Here is a 21158-nt window from a genome sequence, read left to right as displayed (position 1 = left end):
GATGAATGAAGGGAAACCAGCCTAAAAACAACAACGCAGTAGCCGAAAAAAAGAACTGAACTAATAAGTAAGGAAATGGGAGACAGACTTAGGTGGCACAACTAAAGCTGCTAGACAGCCATTGCTCTCTATATATATGTAAAGACTACTTTTTTATGTAATCTCTACACCGAACGTGGGGCTCAAATCCACAACCTCAAGATCAAGAATCACATGCTCTACCAATTGAGCCAGCCAGGCACCCCTACTTTTTATATGCATATATAAATATGTATTTTTTGTAGCTATACATAGCCTGTCAGTAGCGAATGTCACCTTTCCCTTCTACTAATACAGCTCAAAGAGACTAACAATGTTGTAAATTTAAATTCTAGGCTCTGTAAAAAATCCAACTTTACTACAGAGCTACAAAAATGTCATAGAATACTGTTCCTAGTGGCAATTTTAAGGAAATCAAAATTAATTTACAGTCAGGACTATAGTTACTCTCTATCTCTGTGGAGGTCAGAAACCTGAGTCTACATTTACCAAGTGTACACAATAAACTGCTCTGCAAGCAGGTCAGAAGGGAAGGAAGTGACATCTACTGTGGGCTTACTATGTACCAGTGCTGTACTAGGTGCTATCAAATACAGAGTTTCTTATCATCTCCAAAACTGTGTGCAGGATCATGATCTCATGAAGAAACAGAGGGGCAAAGAGGTTAAATAATCTGCCCAAGACAATACAACTAATTAAGTGGTGAAACCAGAAAGCAAACTACAGAGCTCAAATTCTGTTTATTACCCTAAATGATGGTAATTGATTTCAATATCCAAGGAGGTCTCTCCTCTTCTGGTCCTGTATTATATATATTTTTCAATACTGACCAGAAAAGGCAATTTACAAAATACTTCACTGCATAACTATGTGAGATTCCCTAACTCTTCTACCTGTCATGGCTCCTTTCCCCACACAATAAAAGGAGAAAAGTCATTTGTGCTGCTCTTTAGGAGTGCGACCTAAAATTCTAGAGCAGTAGTTTTTTTAAAGGTCAAGTGGGACTCAGTTGTCCACGCTTTTTAATTTTTTTTAATGTATATTTATTTTTGAGACAGAGAGAGACAGACTATGAGCCAGGGAGGTGCAGAGAGAGGGAGACACAGAATCCAAAGCAGACTCCTCTGAGCTGTCAGCACAGAGCCTGACGCGAGGCTCGAACTCACAAACTGTGAGATCATGACCTGAGCTGAAGTTGGATGCTTAACTGCCTGATCCACCAAGGCGCCCCTAGAGCAGTTTTTTACCCTTCTTTTCCCAGCGATACACAAGACAAATGACAATCACATGTACAATATATTCCCCAGTATATACACATGACAAATGACAATCTCATGTACAATATATTCCCCCGGTATATATACATGACAAATGACAATCTCGTGTACAACATATTCCCCCAGTATATACACATGAGACAAATGACAATCACAGGTAAAATATATTCCCCCAGTATACGGCATTACTGTTTTATTGGGCTTTTGCTTTGTGTGCTTTGCAGATACTGCATTTTTTACAAATTGAAAGTCTGTAGCAACCCTGCATCAAGCAAGTCTATTGGTGCCATCTTTCCAATAGAATCTGCTCACTTCATTTCTCTGTGTCACATTTTGGTAACTCACAATATTTCAAACTTATTCTTTCATTATTATATTTGTTATAATGATCTGTGATCAATGATTACAACTCACTGACAGCTCAGATGACAGCATTTTTTTTTTTTACCAATAAACTACTTTTTAGTTAAGTACACTGTTTTTTTTTAGACATAATACAATCGCACACTTAATAGACTACAGTATAGCATAAACATAACTTTTATATGCGCTGGGAAACCAAAAAATTCACTTGACCCATTTCATTGCAATTACGGCAATGGTCTGTATGGTCTGCAACTGAACCCGCAATATCTCCAACATATGACTGTATAAACAATTCATATTCCCAGACAGTATATTTGAATGCAAATAAATCAGTGATGTTATTATAGAGATAACCACCTTAATTTTTTAAATAAATCACTTCTCACTTTAAATTATTTTCAACATGTTTCACAACTGAATGTAAAACACTGCTGTTCTAGAGCAGGGGTGGGCAAACCATGGGCCTACAACCAAATTCAGGCCACCACCTGTTAGGTAAGTAAAGTCTATTCTCTATTGAAACACACTCTCATTCATTTACATATTGTCTACAGTTGCTCTGCACAGAGTTAAGAAGTGAGATGAGAGACTCTATGACCCACAGAGCCTAAAATATTTATCCTCTGACACTTTACAGAAAAAGTCTGCCAACATCTATCTGAGACCGACAATCATTCAAAGCTCCACTGTATTGGGAACTTACATGTCGATACATCAGACAAATCAGTTTCCTTCTCTTCCTGTTTTGTTTTTTTTTTTTTTTTTTTTAAAGCAGTTTTTGTACTTAGATTCTCAGAGCTCCCTGGACTTAGGCATCACCACTTCATGTAATTTATTGTTATTTCCTTGGTAAGGGCAGAGTATCTATGTAGTATCCCTGTTATATAATAATCCCAGTACCTAGCATAGCAGCTGGAACACAGAGATTCTGTGGATATCTGCTGAATGCATGTCTGAAAATAAGCATATGACTTAACACAATTAGTCAAGAGTACAGGAGAGATTCGATCCTACAGAAACGTGTTACTCAAAGTGTATCCTGCTCAGCAATGGAATACTTGGGACCTTGTTAGAAATGCAAAATCTCAGGCCTCACCAAAGACCTAAAATCGAATTTTAACAAGATTCCCATATGAAAATTTGAGAAACCATACTATACGATGTGGTGCTTAATTATATTAAACTCATTAGTTTGATTCCTAATATGAGCTAGGTCACTTTGCATGGGGAAAAACAGCAGCTCCAGGACTTCATCCTTACCCTAATCCTGAGCTTCAAGACATAAAATAAAGACTTATTTTGATGACTTTGACAAAGGGGGTTGTTATTTTGTTCTTTTATGGGGGTAGGGGGAGAAACACTGTTACTAAAAAAAATAGGTCCAAATGGGGGGACTATTCAAATATTTTGCCTATTCCAAAGGAGTATGACCAGAGAATGTCCATCCTAATTTAAATGGATTATAAAGTATATGAACAATTTTAACCTATCAAGATGTCTGTTTCTATGTCCTCTTAAAATTGAGAGGTGTTCATAAAGACTTCAAATAGTTTTCAAAATACAATGGCAATATTTTGCGGGTTAATAAACTGATTTGTTTTGTTGTTTCACTGAAGAAAAGAAAGGGAAGTCAGCACTACTTCCTGATATTTGTTTCTGAAAACAAACGCTAAAAAACCATAGCAGCTATGACCTGCCTAGACTAAAAATAATCTTCAAAAAGGCTGTTGCTCGATGAGTTTGGTAATTTAGATACTATTACTATCCCTTTTGCAGAAAAGAAACTGACACTTGAGGATAAACTTAAAGATTAAACAATAAGTTAAGTGATGAGGCTGAGATGTATGGCCCTTAAATACTCTTATATAAGCCCCCAAATAATCAGAATTAGAGTTGTAATAATTTGCGAAGTACTTTAAACTACTGGACCAATTTACCAGAATCTTAGTTTATCTCAACTCTGAATTCATAGTGTTTTTTTTCTTTTGACCATTCCACTAGCCTCTACATTCTAAGCACGTATATTTTGCTATATAATCTTGGGCAAATCACTTGACCTCTATGAGCCTTTAGTTCATCTAAAAATAGACAATCTTCCTTAAACATCTAGTACATAATATTTATTCAAAATTATGTAAGTTTTCAAATGCAAGTATTATATAACATGCACTTAAAAAGACTGACAAACATGAACATAATCAATCAAACAAGGTTTCCCCACCATCAGTAGAAAAGCAACAAAGCTAAGATGGTGGGGCAAGGGAGCGGGTGGATGCGTGGAGGGTGATTCTACAGGACAGAAATCTAACAGTACAGGCCACTACAAGAGAGAAGTTGTTACAGGCTTACAAAAGACCATGCAAAACGACCTACATATTTCTCAAAGCAACACCATATAACAGTTATAAAAAAAAAACTAAACAAATTTCTGATTACCTCTAAGTATGTATGTTTGTATGTTTTTAAGTAATCAGGCTTAAGACATACTAGTAGTAGAAATACAGATCAGAGGCTGTCTCTGGGCACTAGGTTGGAAGAACAAACTCCAATAAGAGTCAAAGAATGCAGTCAAAAATGGATTGGGGCGCCTGTGTGGCTGAGGCAGTTGACTTCAGCTCACGTCATGATCTCATGGTTTGTGAGTTTGAGCCCCACATCCAGCTCACTGCTGTCAGCACAGAGCCTGCTTTGGATCCTCTCTTCCTCACCCTCCCCTGCTCCCGCGCGCGCGCTCTCTCTCGCTCTCTCTTTCTCAAAAATAAACATTAAAAAATGGATAGGGGCACCTGGGTGGCTCAGTCAGTTAAGCATCTGACTTCAGCTCAGGTCATGATCTTGCAGCTCGTGGGTTCGAGCCTGAAGCTTGCTGCGGATTTTGTGTCTCCCTCTCTCTCTGCCCCTTCCCAGCTCTCTCTCTCTCTCTCAAAAATAAACAAACATTAAAGAAAATTTTCTTTAAGTAGATAATGATTTTTCACTTACTATAAGACTGCCAAAAATCAAAAAGTTTGATAACACTGTGTTGTGAAGGATGTAGGCAAAAAGTACTCTGATACACTGTTGGGTAATCTCTATGGAGAGAAATTTAGAAATACCAAACTTACAAAGTCATACATATTCTTTGACCCAATTGTTCCATTTCTAGCAACCTACAAGTCTAAAATAATGCGCAATGGAGGTTACTGAGTACTGTTTGTAATAAAAAAAAATTGGAAAGAAATGTCCATCAGTGAGGAACTAGTTACGTAAATTATGGTACATCCATAAAACAGAATACCACCAAATCTTACATAATGACATGGAACACACTTTTAAGATACATTGTTAAGCGGGAAGAAAAACAAAGCAAGATGTAGAAAAGTGTATTAAGGTATGCTCTAAGGTATGCTCTATATGGGAGAAAAAAACATATATATAAGTGACTGCTTATATACACAGAGAATCTCTTTGGAGGGTAGAAACCAAACTCATTGACTACATCCCAGGAGGGGAACTGGTTGCTTGCGGAACTGGAGTTAAAAGAATACTTTTAATGGAACTCTTTTGTACTTTTTTAATTTTATGCACTAATGAATTATTATTACCTACTAGGAAAACACAATTTCTTAAACTTTTTAAAATACTTTATGGGTAATAGAGAACAAATATCTTGAAGGAAGTAGCAAATGATACTTTACAGCTGATGTATCAAACATTTGCAGAAAACATCTGAAACTCTATCTCCCCTTTTAAATCTACAGAGGCTATAAATTTTGAGAGGATAAATGGTTTAGCTTCTAAGTTTACTAAGAGAGTTAATAGTTGTTGTTTTTTTTTAAGTCAACCTGATTTCTATCATTCCTCCTTCCAGTTTAAACCTGACAGTTTCAATTCAACATTTTCTGAGCATCTTACAAAGTGAATACAAAGATTAATAACATGTATGACCTGATAAATGGTTTGACAGATGTATGTAATAAACGGTAAAAGACACCACTTTTTTTTTAACGCTTGTCATTTTCATGAACAAGAAGCAGCCTGATGTTGCTGAGAAGTACTGGGATTGAAAGAGACCAGGACTATAGTTCCATTTCTTCCCTTAATGAACCATATAACTCTCCATACACAAAATCTAGCAATCATAACACCTGGATGGCCTACCGTACTACGAAAGTGTTAGAGCAAAAGAAGATATATGTGAAACCAAAATCTTTTATCATCTGTGAAACACTTCAGAAACATAATTATACCACCCATATGAAGTTTTAGGGAGAAATACTTTATTTCACTTTTTCTTTCTCTAGCTTTCTTTGCTGAAGAGTTCTCTGCTTAGCTGAAGTTATTAGAAACAAAACTTTATTTTTATTGTTCTTTCAAAGTTAATAGATGACAAAGCCAACCCACTTGTAAAGCATTCAAAGAAAAAGGTACATTTTTACTCAAAGTTACATATGTAAAATCCCAAACAGAGGAAAGCAGGTATTCAACTGCAACTCAAAGTTGGAGCTTACACAGCACATTAACCAAGGCCTTGATGCTCTTACAATGGAGGGTTAATGAGACCAACAGGAAACCTAGGGTGGCAGCAATAAGGGCAAAAAGGGCCAATACAGAGTGGAGCTACAAAAGTACCAACAGCTGTGGCTGTCATGCTGGTAGCCTTTCAGCCTTCTTAATGATATGCTTTGTCAGTGCTCTTAAGTTTCAAGTTGCTTGTTTAAAATCTTGCTCTATTCTTTTTTTTTTTGTTTTAATTTTTATTTAGTTTTGTGAGACAGAACGAAAGTGGGGAAGGGGCAGAGAGGGGGAGACAAAGAATCTGAAGCAGGCTCCAGGCTCTGAGCTGTCAGCACAGAGCCCAACGTGGGCTCCAACTCACAAACCGTGAGATCATGACCTGAGCCAAGTCAGACACTTAACTGAGTCACCCAGGCGCCCCAAATCTTGGTCTATTCTTAAGCAATGAGAGCAATGCGTTTACCTCAGCCACCACTGATGTATACTCACGCTGCAGAATAATTCAGATGAAACAAATCCTATCTTCTACCGCTAAAAGGCTAGCAAACACACGCGCGCGCGCGCACACACACACACACACACACACACACACACACACATATATGTATCCTGCTGGCTTGGAGGTTACCCTATCACACCTTACCATCATCTCAAAGAAAGCAGTATATCAAGAATAAATGCTAACTAATGTTTGCTGGGGAGGGTAGTGACTCCAAAACTAAGATCTAAAAGTTAGATGTGTGATTTGGTTCTTTATTCATATTCAATTAAACATTTATAAAGAGCCTACAATGTTTTGCTTCTAGGCCTTTGTACATGCTGTTCCCTCTGCAGGAACCACTCTTTCCCACCCCACCCATTTGCTTCCCCACCTCACTAACCTCTCACATGTGACTTCCTCTGAGAAGACTTCCCTAGTTTTCTCCACCCCTTCCTGTGTTTCCACAGCACTCGGTTTTACCCCATCAGAGCCCTTATCACTGTGTTAATTACACAGACAGTATGTCCTTTACCCAGGACTTAATCACTGTGCTGGCACCTGAAAATGTTCCATACATACTTACAAAGCATACCAGACATTGTGCCAGATAGGGATACAAAGACAAAAAAACAAGATCCTAAATTCCCTGTCTAGTAGGAGACAAGCTAAAGCAACAATACAATATAAAATGGGCTACGATGGAGGCATGTACAGGATCTCAGAGGCATAAAGAGCACTAAGTCACCCTGGAAGCAGGATGAGTAATAATGAAGAAAGAAATGGAAAGAGGATATGCCTAAATTAAGCCTGCAAGATTAAATAAGAGCTAATCAGTGAAGAAAAGAGAAAGGATAATCATTCCAGACAGGAGAAAAACAAGAGCAATAGAAAACAAGGTGGATCTGAGGAACTACAAGTAGTTTGGGATGTACAGTGGTTCTCAAACCTTAGCATGCATCATAATCACCTGGAGGGCTTATTAACATACAAGTTGCTAGACCCCACCCCCCAGTTTGTGATTCAGTATGCCTGGAATATGGCCCAAGAATCTGCATTTCAAACATTTTCAGGTGACACTACTACTTCTAACCCCTGGGACAACACTTTGAAAACCACTAGAATAGTGGAACACAGAGGGCATAAGAAATAGCAGTAGACAAGTTCAGAGCAATGCGATGGGGTGAAGGGGGTTAAAAACTATATACTCTATACCAAAGAATTTGGCACTAAAGAATTTTAACCAGAGAAGTAAGTTTAACTTCAGAAAGATGGTAATAACAGCTAGTATTTATAGAGCACTGGATTTTATGTATTCTGTACTGTCCAGTAACTATTAGACATATGGCTATTTCAGTTAAATTAAATTAAATTAAAGTTCTTTAGTCAAACAACCACATTTCAAGAGCCACATATGGCCAGTGGCTACTGTAGTGAGCACAGACATAGAACATTCATTCCATCATCACACAAAGCACTATTAGACAACACTGATACATATTAACTCATTAAATCTTCAAAACTTCATTTTGAGATAGGTACTGTATTATCTCCATTTTATAGAAAGAAATGTGGCAAAGAAAAATTAAGCAAATTACCCAAGGCCATAAAGCAAGTGCTGCCAATATGGGATGCAAACCCAGATGGTCTGGTTCTTGGGCCTGTGTTCTTAATCACTTCTTAACAAGATCATTCTTGGCAATAATGTGGACTGGAGGGAAAGGATACTGGAGGAAGGAACACCAATGAGGAAACTACTGAGGTAAATCAGGAGAGAAATGACAAGGACCTGCACTGAGAGAGTAGCAGCTGGAATAGCAGTTAATTAAAAGACGTTAAAGAAGCAGAAAAGACTGGGGGCAGACTAGAGCTGAATCCAAAAGAAGTGCAAGTGAAGTGTAGAAGATAATACCAAAGTTTCTTTTAGGAATCAGAGTCAATATCAATGTCTTGTACCACAGTAAGAAATCAAAAGAACAAGTTGAAGGTGATAAATTCCATCTGGGTCATCACTGAATTTGAAATGGCTGAGAAAAGACACTACACTGTGGGATATACAAGTCTACAGCTCAAAAGAGAGGTCTGGATTATGAATTTAGTCATTAGTATAGTGAAGGTTAAGTCTAGACAGAACTCAAATGGTTGAAACAACAAGTAGGCACAGATCAGGACCTTAGGGAGTCCAATATATAAGATTCAGGCAAAAGATAAGGAGCCAGTAAACTGAAAATAATCAGAAAGATGCAGAAACAGACACCTAGCAAAAAATTATCCCAGAGGTCAAGGGAGGAGAGAATGGTTAACAACCATAAATGCTGCAGAGAAGTCAGGTAACATAAAGACTGAAAACTGTCCGTAAGAGCTGTTTCCAATGGTGCTCTAGGCCAAAGGGCAGATTGCAACAGATATGGAATGAATACAGACTTTTTCTCAAGGAGTTTCAAAATGAAGGGAAGACAATAGAGTGTAGATGTAGAGAAGGATTTGGAGCAGTGTTTTTGTTTGCTTTTACTCTAATTTGATGGGAGAGACTTCCCCATGTTAAGGGGAAGACTGGGAATATTATTGATGGAACAAAGCCCCCGAGACAGGAGAGAACAGATTCCTATACACAGAGAGATGAGCTCTAGACAAGACACTTCTTTTATAACCTCTGAAAAGGTAGCAAAGGGGGTAAAATACATACAGACGTATGTAGGTTTGTGTGGGAGGGGTATAAACTGAATGAGCTCATATGGCCAGAGAGATTCCATTCTGTGAAGGAGAATACAGGAGGGTCAGCTGACAATGAGAAAAGCGAAAGGGCTGGAGGAAATACTGAACTGCTGCAGAGAGAACAGACTAAAGACACAGACATACATCCCAAAACAGAACTGATTAGATGTTACAAATTTGTAAGTGGCATCCCACCACATGGTTCGTGTAATTTTCTTCAAAATGATAAACAGTCCCATAAGAAGCAGGGAGAGAAAAATGATTGGCTTAATGTCAAGTCTGGGGTTTGCCAATTGGAGGAGTAAAGCGAGTAACTGAGGTGATAAACCATAAGGCCAAGCAATTAGAAGAAAAGCATTAGAGTGGTGGGAGGGGGGCACCCATCAAACTCACACATGGAACCTTCTCCAGAATATGCACCAAATGAGACCCTGGCGGGAAAAAAAGAGCAGGTGCGTAGGAGAGAAAGGTGAAACATTAGGGCACTTATGGTCAGGAAGTAGGATAAAACAAAATTTAGGTTTCCATAAGTACACTGTCCTGGTTCAAAGTGTGTTCATGAGAGTGGGGGTGAAGTATGTTGTTTCATGAATTTGTCTGAATTTCGATGATTAGGTAAAAAGCATCTGCTTCTGTCCTAACCCCCTCAGCAAGTTCAAATAGAGGGTTTTCAACCCTGGCTGTACTGAAGATGCACATGGCGACCTCAAAACAAAACAAAATTTAAAAAATCTCATATCTGGGCCCCACTGCTAAATTTAACTGCCCTGGTGTCTATTTTTTGAGGCTCCTTGGGTCAAAAATGGATTTAGTATCACTGCTTTAGATTTAAGTTACAAATTTAAGTAAGAATTTACTGGCATGAGAAGAAATTAAATAACTAAAGCAGGAAAATGGTAAAAGAGGATCTAAACCCTAAGTCAGATATTTAAAGATATGCTCAACAGAAAAGTTGGGAAACCACCCTAAAGCACAGCATCACACTCAACACACAAAAAAATTTAATAATGTTTCTAAGGGTTCTGTTACAGGTTCTAGAAAACTCAGGAGTTAAATGCTTCACTGTAGCCAATGAAAGAAAAAGAAAAACCTGCAGTCTACTAAGCAGAAAGAATTGAAAACCAACTTAACAGCACCTCTCCAGGTCAACTACAGTTCACAATTCCCTGGAGGAAAAAGCAGCCTATAATATAAGCATGATAACACCACCCCCCACCCCTTGCCACACACACACGGAATCTCTACCTTCTGCACGAAAGGTAAATGGCAAAGGAATCAGCTGTCTTCTTTCACACATACAAAAATTTTAAGTTTTTTAGCTGACAGATTTTCTTTCCACGTCATTTTCTCCCTAATCAGTTTTACCAATAATCTTAAAACCACCCAGTTATTGTATAAATAACTGTCTCCAATCTCAATCTTTATTTGCCATTACTGTAACGCACTGCAAAATTTTACCACAAAGTAAAATAATGCAGAGATGAACTGTTAGTCAAAACGACCAAAAAAGACAAACATAATCTGTTTGCTGCCTTCTCTTTTAAGGTTTGTTTCCTATTACAAATCATCACCCAGAATTAAGATTCTATGTATACATAACAATGCATGGTAGACTCTACATTTGTTTTCCCCATATTTAATGACTTTAATAAGAATTACTTCATTAATAGAAAAGCTTGTACCTTTCTATCTCAGTCCTAAACATTTTAAGTTCTAACCAATTATCCAAGTCACTCCAAAGATCTATGTTGTCAACTTTCTGAAAATCAGACTTAACTATAAGCAGACCTTTTTTTTTTTTCTTTCAAAATTCAAGTACTTTCTCTTCCAGCATTATGGTAGCTCAACATGTTCTTCTGATACATACCTAAAAACAGAGGACCACTTTCTAATTCCTCTAATGTGGACCATAAGAAAGCAGTCTTTTACAAAACGATAAAATATTGCTTCAACTTTCAAGAATGTACAGCTATCTTCAAACACTGAAACAAGCTGATTTACATATTTGTGGTTTATAAAAACCACCAAAACTCTCTAGACCAGAGTTTATTCTATGGTTTCCATTAAGAAATACATTATTTTATACTTGTTGCTCTCTAACACTTTAAAGCAGTACTACAGCCTAATGAAAAAAAAAGCAAAGAACTGAGAAGGGTCTGACCACTTTCTCCCAGATTAACCTGCTGCATGGCACTGAACTAGACACTTAAATCTCTTTGACCCTCAATTTCTCTATTCATGAAATAAGATTAGAAATACTGTTATCCAAGACTGTTACTGGCTCAAAATTCTACAAAATGCAAAAGATTCTTTTTTTCAAAGAATTTATCTGTACTTTGTAAGCATAATATAATCCAAGTATAAAATATACCTAACACCATAGCTAGACTTATTTTTCCTTAGGTCTTTTTTTTTTTTTTTTAATTGCCAGCAGTTAAAAACTATTTTGACCCAGAATGGCATTCTGCAAATCGAAATACTACACCACTATAATCCCTATGCTTAATTTCAACCCTTAACCAAATAATACCATATTACAAACAGTTTCTTTGCCTGTTCCCTAATGAAGTTGAGAGTAGTTCTTTGGACTTGAATTTACAGAGTTATGTACAGTGCTGATGAAAGCCATCTGTCGGGAACTATGACTTTCCTGTCAAAGGAAAACACCAGAAGAAGCAGTCTAGATTTTCCTGGGAACCAGCTGCAGCTGAATGAGTCCTAATCCTGCTCCAGCTGGGAAAAGCAGAAGGGTGAAGTCGCTACAGGTCTAATTCATCTGCTGCAGGTCCTTTGTGAACTGACTCCACCCATAAGTAGCCAATTGGTAAACAACTTTACCAGAAGGAGGCTCTTAATTCCTATGCGTAACAATCATTTGTTTCTTTAAAAATGTTTAAATCAGAACATGAAAAGTATTCATTATTCTAATTTTAACACTTCCCAGTTCACTTTTAAAAAATCTTCTTAATTCTACTTTAACCAGCCAACATGGCAGCCAGATTCAGTCCTCTTATATAGCTAAGATCCAAGTCAGTATAGAAAATATACTTTCTCCAATACTGTAAATAGAAAGAAAAAAAATCCTATTATCTATTTGCTTTCATAATATTAAAGATAAGTGTAATATAAAAAAACACTGGCTCATATGTCAGGATGAACTAAATAAAAAACAGGCAGCAAAGACAAGAAGATAATGTATTTTGCATACATTTTCCATTTGGTGTTTTATGAGAAGCCATAATGAAAACCTGTATTATTAAATGTTATTAAATGGCTATTATATATATTACACCTATAAAATTTAACCATCTCAAATTCTTCTGAGCCTTCAATAAGAAAACATGTCAAAGCACTCAGAACAGTACTCAATGCATTGTTAGCCCTTTAACAAATGTTAGCTATTAATAGGTTTCTATAAGCAACTGCTTACATTCCCTTGGCCTACTGATACAGGGCAAAGAAAGGTCAAAATGGTTAGATCCTCTAGGTCCTATTCCTGAAGCACTTTGTAGTATCTGATGTCTTCATTAATTTCTTCCCTTTATTTCATCAATTTGTTAGAAATTAGTCCAAAAAAAAGTAGAGTGCTAGTAACTGTTAAGTGTAAGAAAAATGTTTAGGTTGTGTGCATTGGCTAGGTATAGAAGTTTTGATTAGCAATGGCTAAACCAAAGGTTGCTTTAGTAGCTCAAATTTTCTTTCAGGGTGTGTCATGGACTGAAAATTACCAAAACACACAGAGCTCACAAGCTAACTAGAAGACCAAAAATTACCTGTAAAGTTGATTGAATTTAAATAAATACTGCATTATAAATATATCTCTGCCTGAATTATTTTTAAATTTCTGGGTTGTTTTTTTTTTTTTAAATAAGAACAAGTCTGCTGAGACAAAGTCAATTCCTAACCCCATTTATATTTAATCTACCTCGATAAATTGTTAGTAACAAATTTTTATTTTTTATTTCTAGCCAGCTTTTCCTCACAGTCCAATTAGAGTCACCGAAAATTGATGTAGCATCAATCTTACTATAAAGGCCATTTCCAAATAGCTAAATCAAAGCTTTATTATTCTTAACTCAGTGTTTTCAAATATGAAAACATATTTGCATCCCTACATCAAAAATCTAAGTTCCTGTCAAAGTCCCATTTATTCTACAAATTTAAAATGTCAAATTCCACTAAGAAAAATAATTTGGATTCAGTATACTAAGAGTTTACTGTACTGACGTAACTTAGAAGGTTTTAAATGTATCACTTGATCTTTCTACTCTAAGTTACCTAAATATGGTAATAACTAAACAATAACATTAGTTGACAATACTTTCTCTTCCCTTTCCAATTGTAATGCTTCCGCAAATTATAACTCTGTTCCACAATACTACTCCACAAAATAACATTTCAATGACGTGGTTAATTATCATTAAGAGTACAGTTTTCTGGACTAGTAAGAAGGAACATAAGCTAGATTTTTCTGTGTGTAAAATGAACCCAGAAATTTGATATCAAGGTGAAAATTATTCCTGAAAAGGTTCCTTCCAAGACTCACTGTCTAAAGATAATTTTTTTTGGTGTTTATTTTTTTAGAGGGGTGGAGGGGCAGAAAAAGAGGGAAAGAGAAAGAATCCTAAGCAGGGGGACTCGGGGACTCGATCTCATGAACCAACAGTGAGATCATGCCCTGAACCAAAATCAAGAATCAGATGTTTAACCAACTGAGCCACCCAGGCGCCCCTAAAGATAATTTTTTAATTAAATTTTTTTTTTAACATTTATTTATTTTTGAGACAGAGAGAGATAGAGCATGAATGGGGGAGGGGCAGAGAGAGAGGGAGACACAGAATCAGAAGCTGGCTCCAGGCTCTGAGCCATCAGCCCAGAGCCTGACGCGGGGCTCGAACTCACGGACCGCGAGATCGTGACCTGAGCTGAAGTCGGACGCTCAACCGACTGAGCCACCCAGGCGCCCCAAGATAATTTTTTAAATAGACCATCACAACCTCAAATAATACAGCCCCACCCAAGAAACATCTCATTATTTCTGAGATTCACAATGCTTAATTGATATGACAAAAAAGAATGTATAAACTAAAAGCTGTATTTCATAAACTAAAAAATAATTCCAAAAATATTTATTTCACATCTCTCTACCTTAATCCTCAACAAGACCTAAATCCTAAATTCATTGTTCACGGTAGGCATCTAAATGTTTGTTATATGAATAAATGAAATAAATGAACAAATTATCTTACAGTAAAATCTTTCAAAAGCAAATAAATTTTCAAAAAGCAAGTTGTTATTTAAGCCAGTGTCACACTATCACTCTCACCTATATGCCACAATTCAAGGGAAAGCAACATTTGGTCCAAAATGAAAGCACTCTACTTACAACCATGCAACAAATCCCAAAGTGCAAATCAGAAAATTTCAGTGACAAATAAAATGAAAATTAATAAGCACAGAAATTATCTTTAAGAGAAATAAAATGTCATGTAAACAAAATTATTTTTTTATAGATCTCAGGCACACAAAACTAGATTTTTCATAATCTTTGGTTTCTGATACATTCTTATCACTGATTCAAAGTCAGTTTTAGAATTCATTCTATGATAGAAAGAGAAAAAAAGGACACAAACCAAGAAGGGGTAGGGGGTAGAAGGACATATGGCCTTTCATAATTAGAGAATGTGCTATGGAATTAACACCAAAAATATTCACAACTGTGTACCTGAGTGCAGTGTCAGGCACTGTATGTAACAACTCCCAAGAGGCAGGAGGTAGCTAAAGCTGTTACAAAGACTGGAGCCAGACTGCCCAAGTTCAAATCCCAGCTTTGCCACTTAATATCTCTGCGACTTAGAGAAATTAGTAAACCTCTTTTATGCCTCAGTTTCTTCACTTGTAACATAACAGTACCTACTTCATGGATATGTATGAGAATTAAATGAGTTAATAGATGTATAGCTTTAAAGTAATGCGTGGCACATAGTAAACACATCAAGTTAAATACACTTACCATAAACTACCACAACCCTAAAGCTAGCTCAGAAATTTCCCTTACAACATAGATTAAACTTTTAGATCATAGTATCCCATGGATTTTCCTATTTATCAGTGTGAAAACACACTTAAGTTCAAGTGTGTTCACAAAAACTCTTAAAAAAAAAAAAGAACTACTTCTACACAGCTGATCCCACAAAAAGCAGCAAACACTACTCAGTTGCTGAAAATCTAACATACAATTCTACGGTTCCTTCCAAAGGCTGGTATCTCCAAGCAATAAAAGTTAAAAATTGATACAGAAAAAAATAAAGAGGAACTTGAGATAATGCCAATTCAGTTCCAGAGTGCCTGGCCCACAATAGGTACTCACTCAATAACCATTTGCTGAATTAATTAAGGCCTAAATGTGAAAGTACTTCTGGCCTATCTTTTCCTTTCTCCATCACTGTCAAATACACTCTGTATAATTTTTTTGAGAATATCTAGGTTCATAACAGCAAACCAATCAATTTTTAAAAGAGAAAGGAAAGTACATAAAATACAATAAAAAGAACAAACATATAATCTGTTCAGAGGAGTAATTCCTCACCATATTATGATTTTGAATGTGAGCTTTTCTTATCTTTGGGGGAAGTCACTCAGGAAATTCACTACTTAAAATAAAACTATTTAAAAATATATAGCAGATCTCATCAACTCTAACTCCATAGATATCATAAAATTAGTTTTTAATTCAGACCCATACACATATATAGAAGTCTATTCAACAAAACTCAAAATACATTCTTAAATGTATACTCCAAATTTAGTTACTTCAGTTAACAACACTATATATTACAGTTATGTAACCTAAAAGATATTTCTAACTAAAGTCAACCAACAAATCTCTACTGGATTAAGCTTTTTTTTTTTTTTTTTTTTTTAATATAGAGGTCTCAGCCCAACTGCAAAATAAGATGGTTCTCAAGGTCCCCTTTCAAAAGTAAAATCCCAGGGTGACAAAACTTACATTTGTCCCATAGTGCACTATACTGGCTACCTTTTAAAAATACATACACAATTGATACTTTATATATGGCTAATATTTTCAAAAATTAAAATATCTAATTCAAGCAAGGGAAATTATAGTAAAAGCAAGCACCCAGGTGTTCTGGCAAAAAATTTATAATACCTAATTCACTGATATAACACTGAATTCATTCTAAACTATAAATTGTTTCCCGTTTCCATGCAGTTAACCTGTAAATCATTTGGTAACAATTTTTGGAATCAATCATTACATTTCACTTAACTTCAGCCATATGTGATCAGAAACAGCTCTTACAGTAAGAGTTCTTACAGCACTGGACTACAGAGTAAAGCATTTCAGTTATTTGTCCACCTTGAAATTTTAATACCACACTTTTAAATAAAATGCTCAAATGACACACAACTATTCTAACAGAATAATTTCAAGAGTAATAATGGTTAAGATAATGTTTCCATTTCAAAGTTCACAGGGAAAATTGAACCTTAAAATAGATCTCTAAAACTTCATCAAAGAAAAATACTGTTATTTTTCGTTGCTATTTAAACAAAAATCTATAGCTGGGTTACTAACTGCAATAAATTTAGACTGAACCTCAAGTATTTTTAAACACATTCAGTGTTAACTTTACAATCTTCTCATCCTAGCTTCCATGATCTTAGGCAAAATAAAGATTATTTTACTATTGTATACTAAAATGTGCATTAAGTACTACCACTCTCCCCACAACTACAATTCAGAACACTTGAAATAAATTCACAGCTAAGACACTAGGTCAATGTAAAAAAACTGCTACTGACAAAATTCTCTTCATCTCCTAGTATCTATTGAAAGGCCAAAATTTGCTGTTTCTTAGCATACTTTTTTAACTGCACAAAATAACAGCATAAAACACAGCACATTACCACTGTGTACCAAAACTCCCACAGAACTTTAGGAATATAGGATACTTTTTCCTGACCCATGTAGTTACACCACTCATAAATAACACTTAGGACTTCATCACATGCAAAGAATACATGACAAAAAGTTAGAATACGACAAAAATAAGAATTGATAAATTTGCTTAGCTACAATTACGGATGGGTCAGGAGACTCAGTCTCACTCCTTCCTAATGGTAATGTGCAAGAAAAAAGAAAAAAAGGAAAAAGGTTCTTAGAGTCACCTGCTTGTTTCAAATCCAAGCCTCGAACATTTAGGAGTGCACATCAACTTCCAGCAGTAAGATATTCTAAGAACTTATAACAGCCTTAAAGTTGAATGCTACTTTTAAACTCTAAATCTGTTCTTTTCGGTACATCAATACACTCTGAATGTCAGGTGTCAAATATTTCAAAGTATCAGGGCAACTGGTATCTACTGAATTCCAACAACTTACCAATAAAAAACCAAAGATGATCATTCCCTAAGTCCCCAAACGCAAAACTTGAACATAACTTCTACATACTTCCTAGAAACATGACTTTGTAGCATGCTATATCTTCAGCTCTATGAACACTGATGCGTATACCACTCTTACCTTATCCTTTTCATGTGGAAGGAGTGACACTGGAGGTAAAGAGGAAAGAGACTCACAACTCTCTTTCCCATCCACACTGGTTGCTTTAGTGTTGAGCCGATAAAGAGGTCCATCTTTAAGGAGTCTGCCGTGGCCAACGGCTCGTTTAATAGCCAATCGTAACTGCTGGTGAAAGCCAGAGGCAGCGCTGCCTCCAAATAATGCAGACACATCCTTCTGACCTTTCAAAAAACGTTCAATGCTTTTCAAAGTTGAGCCACTGGACTCTGCCAAGCCCTCAACTGCCCGCTTGATCAGTTTATTCCAATCTACGTTTTGTTTATTATCCAATTTTCCATGGTTTCGGGGTTTAGGAAGTGCTATTCGCCCAGGATTATCAGGATCTTTATAGGAATTGAGTCCTTTATTTGAGACTTTTAAAATTGTTCCATCTTTAACACTCAACTCCAATTGTTCTAAAACAGTTTTACGATCCAAGCCATGGGATGAAGACACTGCATTGCATATCCTTTCTTCTGAAGGACGCTGTTTTTGCTTCTTCACTTTTTTGATGGCCTCCAAAATCCACTCCGTATACAGCGGGTTAGCGAGTTTTACCATGGTGAAGGATTCTGTATATCCATAGAGTCGTTATCCCTTATCCTGATGCTGAGTAAGTTTTATACCATGGAAAACAACATTCTCGGAAGCTGGGAACCAGTTAACCATAGCATACAAGTTTTCTGGCCTGAGTCCTTCCTCCTTGCACAAAACAGAGTGCCTCCTCACTTTTACTTTAGAAACCAAAACAACCTGTTATTTGAAATGTCTTCAAATTTCCCAATAAATTTCTCAATAGCACCACACATGGGTCTCTTCATGAACTTGTAAGAACTCAAGAACATCTCATTCCCAGCAGAAAAATGTGCATCTTATGCCTGAAAAACAATTAAAACAAGATCAGTTTCCTATCAAGTCCCACTTTGTAAATAAGCTATAAATGAAACATCCTAATCTTTAAAAACAATCAAATAGCAAATGTTTATTGAGCACCTGTAGAGTTTTAACAAGTTTCTATCAACATTCTCAAACAATTATGTATGTAAGTATGTAAAGGATTGGAATAAAAATGAAAAAAAGATGAATAATTAGGATACAACAGGTATACAAGATGAGATATACTATGAATGACCTTAGGCTACAACTAACCAGAGGGGTGCTGACTATTCTGTACTCCACAATCTCTGCTCACCAGTCTATGAATTCAAACTCTTCCTTGTCATCTTTCCCCAAGAAACTATTCAGCACTTCAACAAGTATCTGGATTAGTAGAAAGAATCCTGCAATGAAAGTAAGAGTGAATCTTTCATCTTTCAAAATTCCAGACATTCAGACTGCATAAAAACAGTCAATAAAATAAGGAAGAAAACCGTTGAGAAAATTTTAACTATTTTATATAAAAAAAATACTATTTACACAGATCAAGTTCATATTTTAAGTAAACACTGCAAATGGAAACAAAAATATTGAAAATCATCAAGTGTCAGAAGTGCTTAAAGAATTTTAAAATAATCCAATTTCATTCAAATTTCAAGAATAACATGCTGATAGCTTCTCCTAAACCAAACTAAAACACTAATATTCAATATAACGGCAGGAATAACAACTGTCAAAATGTTCATAACCGAGCTACAGATATAGCAACTAGAAATGAGAAAGGCCCAGAATCACAGGGTTCAAATGCACACACATGTCAAATGCACAATATTGCCTGTCGGCAGGTCTAAAGAGAAGATCTCATAGATTCAAGATTTCTGTCCTGAAATGAACGTGAAAGAGTAAAACACAAACACATAAATACATTGCCTCTCCAGGATCAAAGTCAATATTCTTCTTTCATACAAAAGAATCTGGCAGATACAGATCTTTTTAAAAATCACCAAAATAACGAATTCTGAAACCAATTAACTTCTTTGCTTCCAAAAATAAATGTAACTTACGTGATTTTTAGGACGTCTGCTCTTATTCTGAGAAGCATTTACATTACACCCTAAAAAATTGTATGAAAAATGGCTCCCGCAGCAATTATTCTTAAAATTAATATTAAAACCAAAAGCAAAACAGATATTAGAAAAGCTACAGTGCTATAAACTCTGATAGGAACGAAAAAGGCTGAAGTAAACACTCAAACTTGAGCCAAGATTTATTTTTAAATTAGCTGGCTAAAAAGAAGCCCCCTGAGAGAGCTATGCTTCATTCTGGTGAGAGTCTCCAGAGGATAGAAATCATAGTATTATTACTCCAAGAACGTTCATTACGTAGGCATTAACGCTAAACTGAAGGAGAAGCTACAATCTGAGTTTAAGAAGCCGAGAACGTCCTAATTGATTATGCTCGCAGGTGAAAGAATGAATGACAGCTACTCATTGTCTCTCAGGCCAGGGTTTTCGGTCTTCAGACAGTAAAGAGCCTGCAGACTTGAACTTTAACTCTCTGAAAGTACACCAGCGGCTAGAGAAAAACTACTCCCTGCTTCCGACAGTCCTTCCCCGGCCTGGATTCCCCACCCCCAAACACATCTTCGCGCTCTCTTTTTAAAGAGCGAGAAACTTTAAAAACTTCAAACTGCACAACCCTGCAGCTTGCCAACGGGTAGCTTCGCCGTACCCATCAGATGGAAACAGAACCCAAAGACTAAGTTAACAATGAAATCACGTGAAAGAGTTAAGAGCAATGTATCTCCCATTCCCGGTTCCTCCAAATCCTAAGCCCCACAGAGGCCGATTCAAAGGAGGCGTTTGGGGCACGCAGGCTGCCCAAGAAGCCTGACAGGTCCGGCAGCTCCCGTCCAAACCGGCCGAAGGTTGACAGGCAGCCCGCCGCTTCCCCTCCCAGCGCAGGGGCTGACAGCCCGACAGACACAACACCACACGTGCTGCCTCCTCCGCACCACAACACCCGCCAGCCTGTCACCCCCACTTGCAGCCTCAGCCCCGCTCGGATCTCCGCGCACCCCGCCGGAGCCGGAGAGCGAGCACCCGGGAGCGCGGGCAGCAGGGGCCGCGCCCGGCCTGGGGCAGCGAGCGGCCGGGCGCAGGTGGGGCCGGGGCGGTGGGCGCGCCCCCGAGGGAGAGCGGGCTCGCCGGCACAGCCCAGCCCGAGGCTCCGCGGCCTGGGCCGCTCTCCGCCCGCCCACCCGCCGGCTCCCCGGGGCTGGGCCCGGCCGGCGGGCGGGCGGCGGGGGCGTTGGGCCCGCGAGC

The 21158-nt window shown here is 37.2% G+C and overlaps 1 protein-coding gene across 4 annotated transcripts in view; it reads right to left on the bottom strand.

Annotated features, from left to right (window-relative positions):
* The window catches only part of KAT6A (lysine acetyltransferase 6A), a 113895-nt gene that overhangs the window by 92409 nt on the left and 328 nt on the right, over positions 1–21158 (bottom strand). For 2 of the 4 annotated variants that reach the window (XM_042983378.1, XM_042983381.1), the window contains exon 2: positions 17920–18836. In XM_042983378.1, the coding sequence (XP_042839312.1) occupies positions 17920–18519 (600 nt within the window). In that variant the 5' untranslated portion in view covers positions 18520–18836. Of the gene's footprint in view, positions 1–17919; positions 18837–19107; positions 20894–21158 lie in introns of those variants that run through there. The other 2 variants (XM_042983380.1, XM_042983379.1) reach the window with 2 other exon arrangements.

Source organism: Panthera tigris, chromosome B1 (genome assembly GCF_018350195.1).
Source record: "Panthera tigris isolate Pti1 chromosome B1, P.tigris_Pti1_mat1.1, whole genome shotgun sequence".
NCBI classification, from domain to species: Eukaryota; Metazoa; Chordata; class Mammalia; order Carnivora; family Felidae; genus Panthera; species Panthera tigris.
Note: the sequence above shows the minus strand (reverse complement) of the source record. Positions and strands in the feature narration are given on the sequence as shown.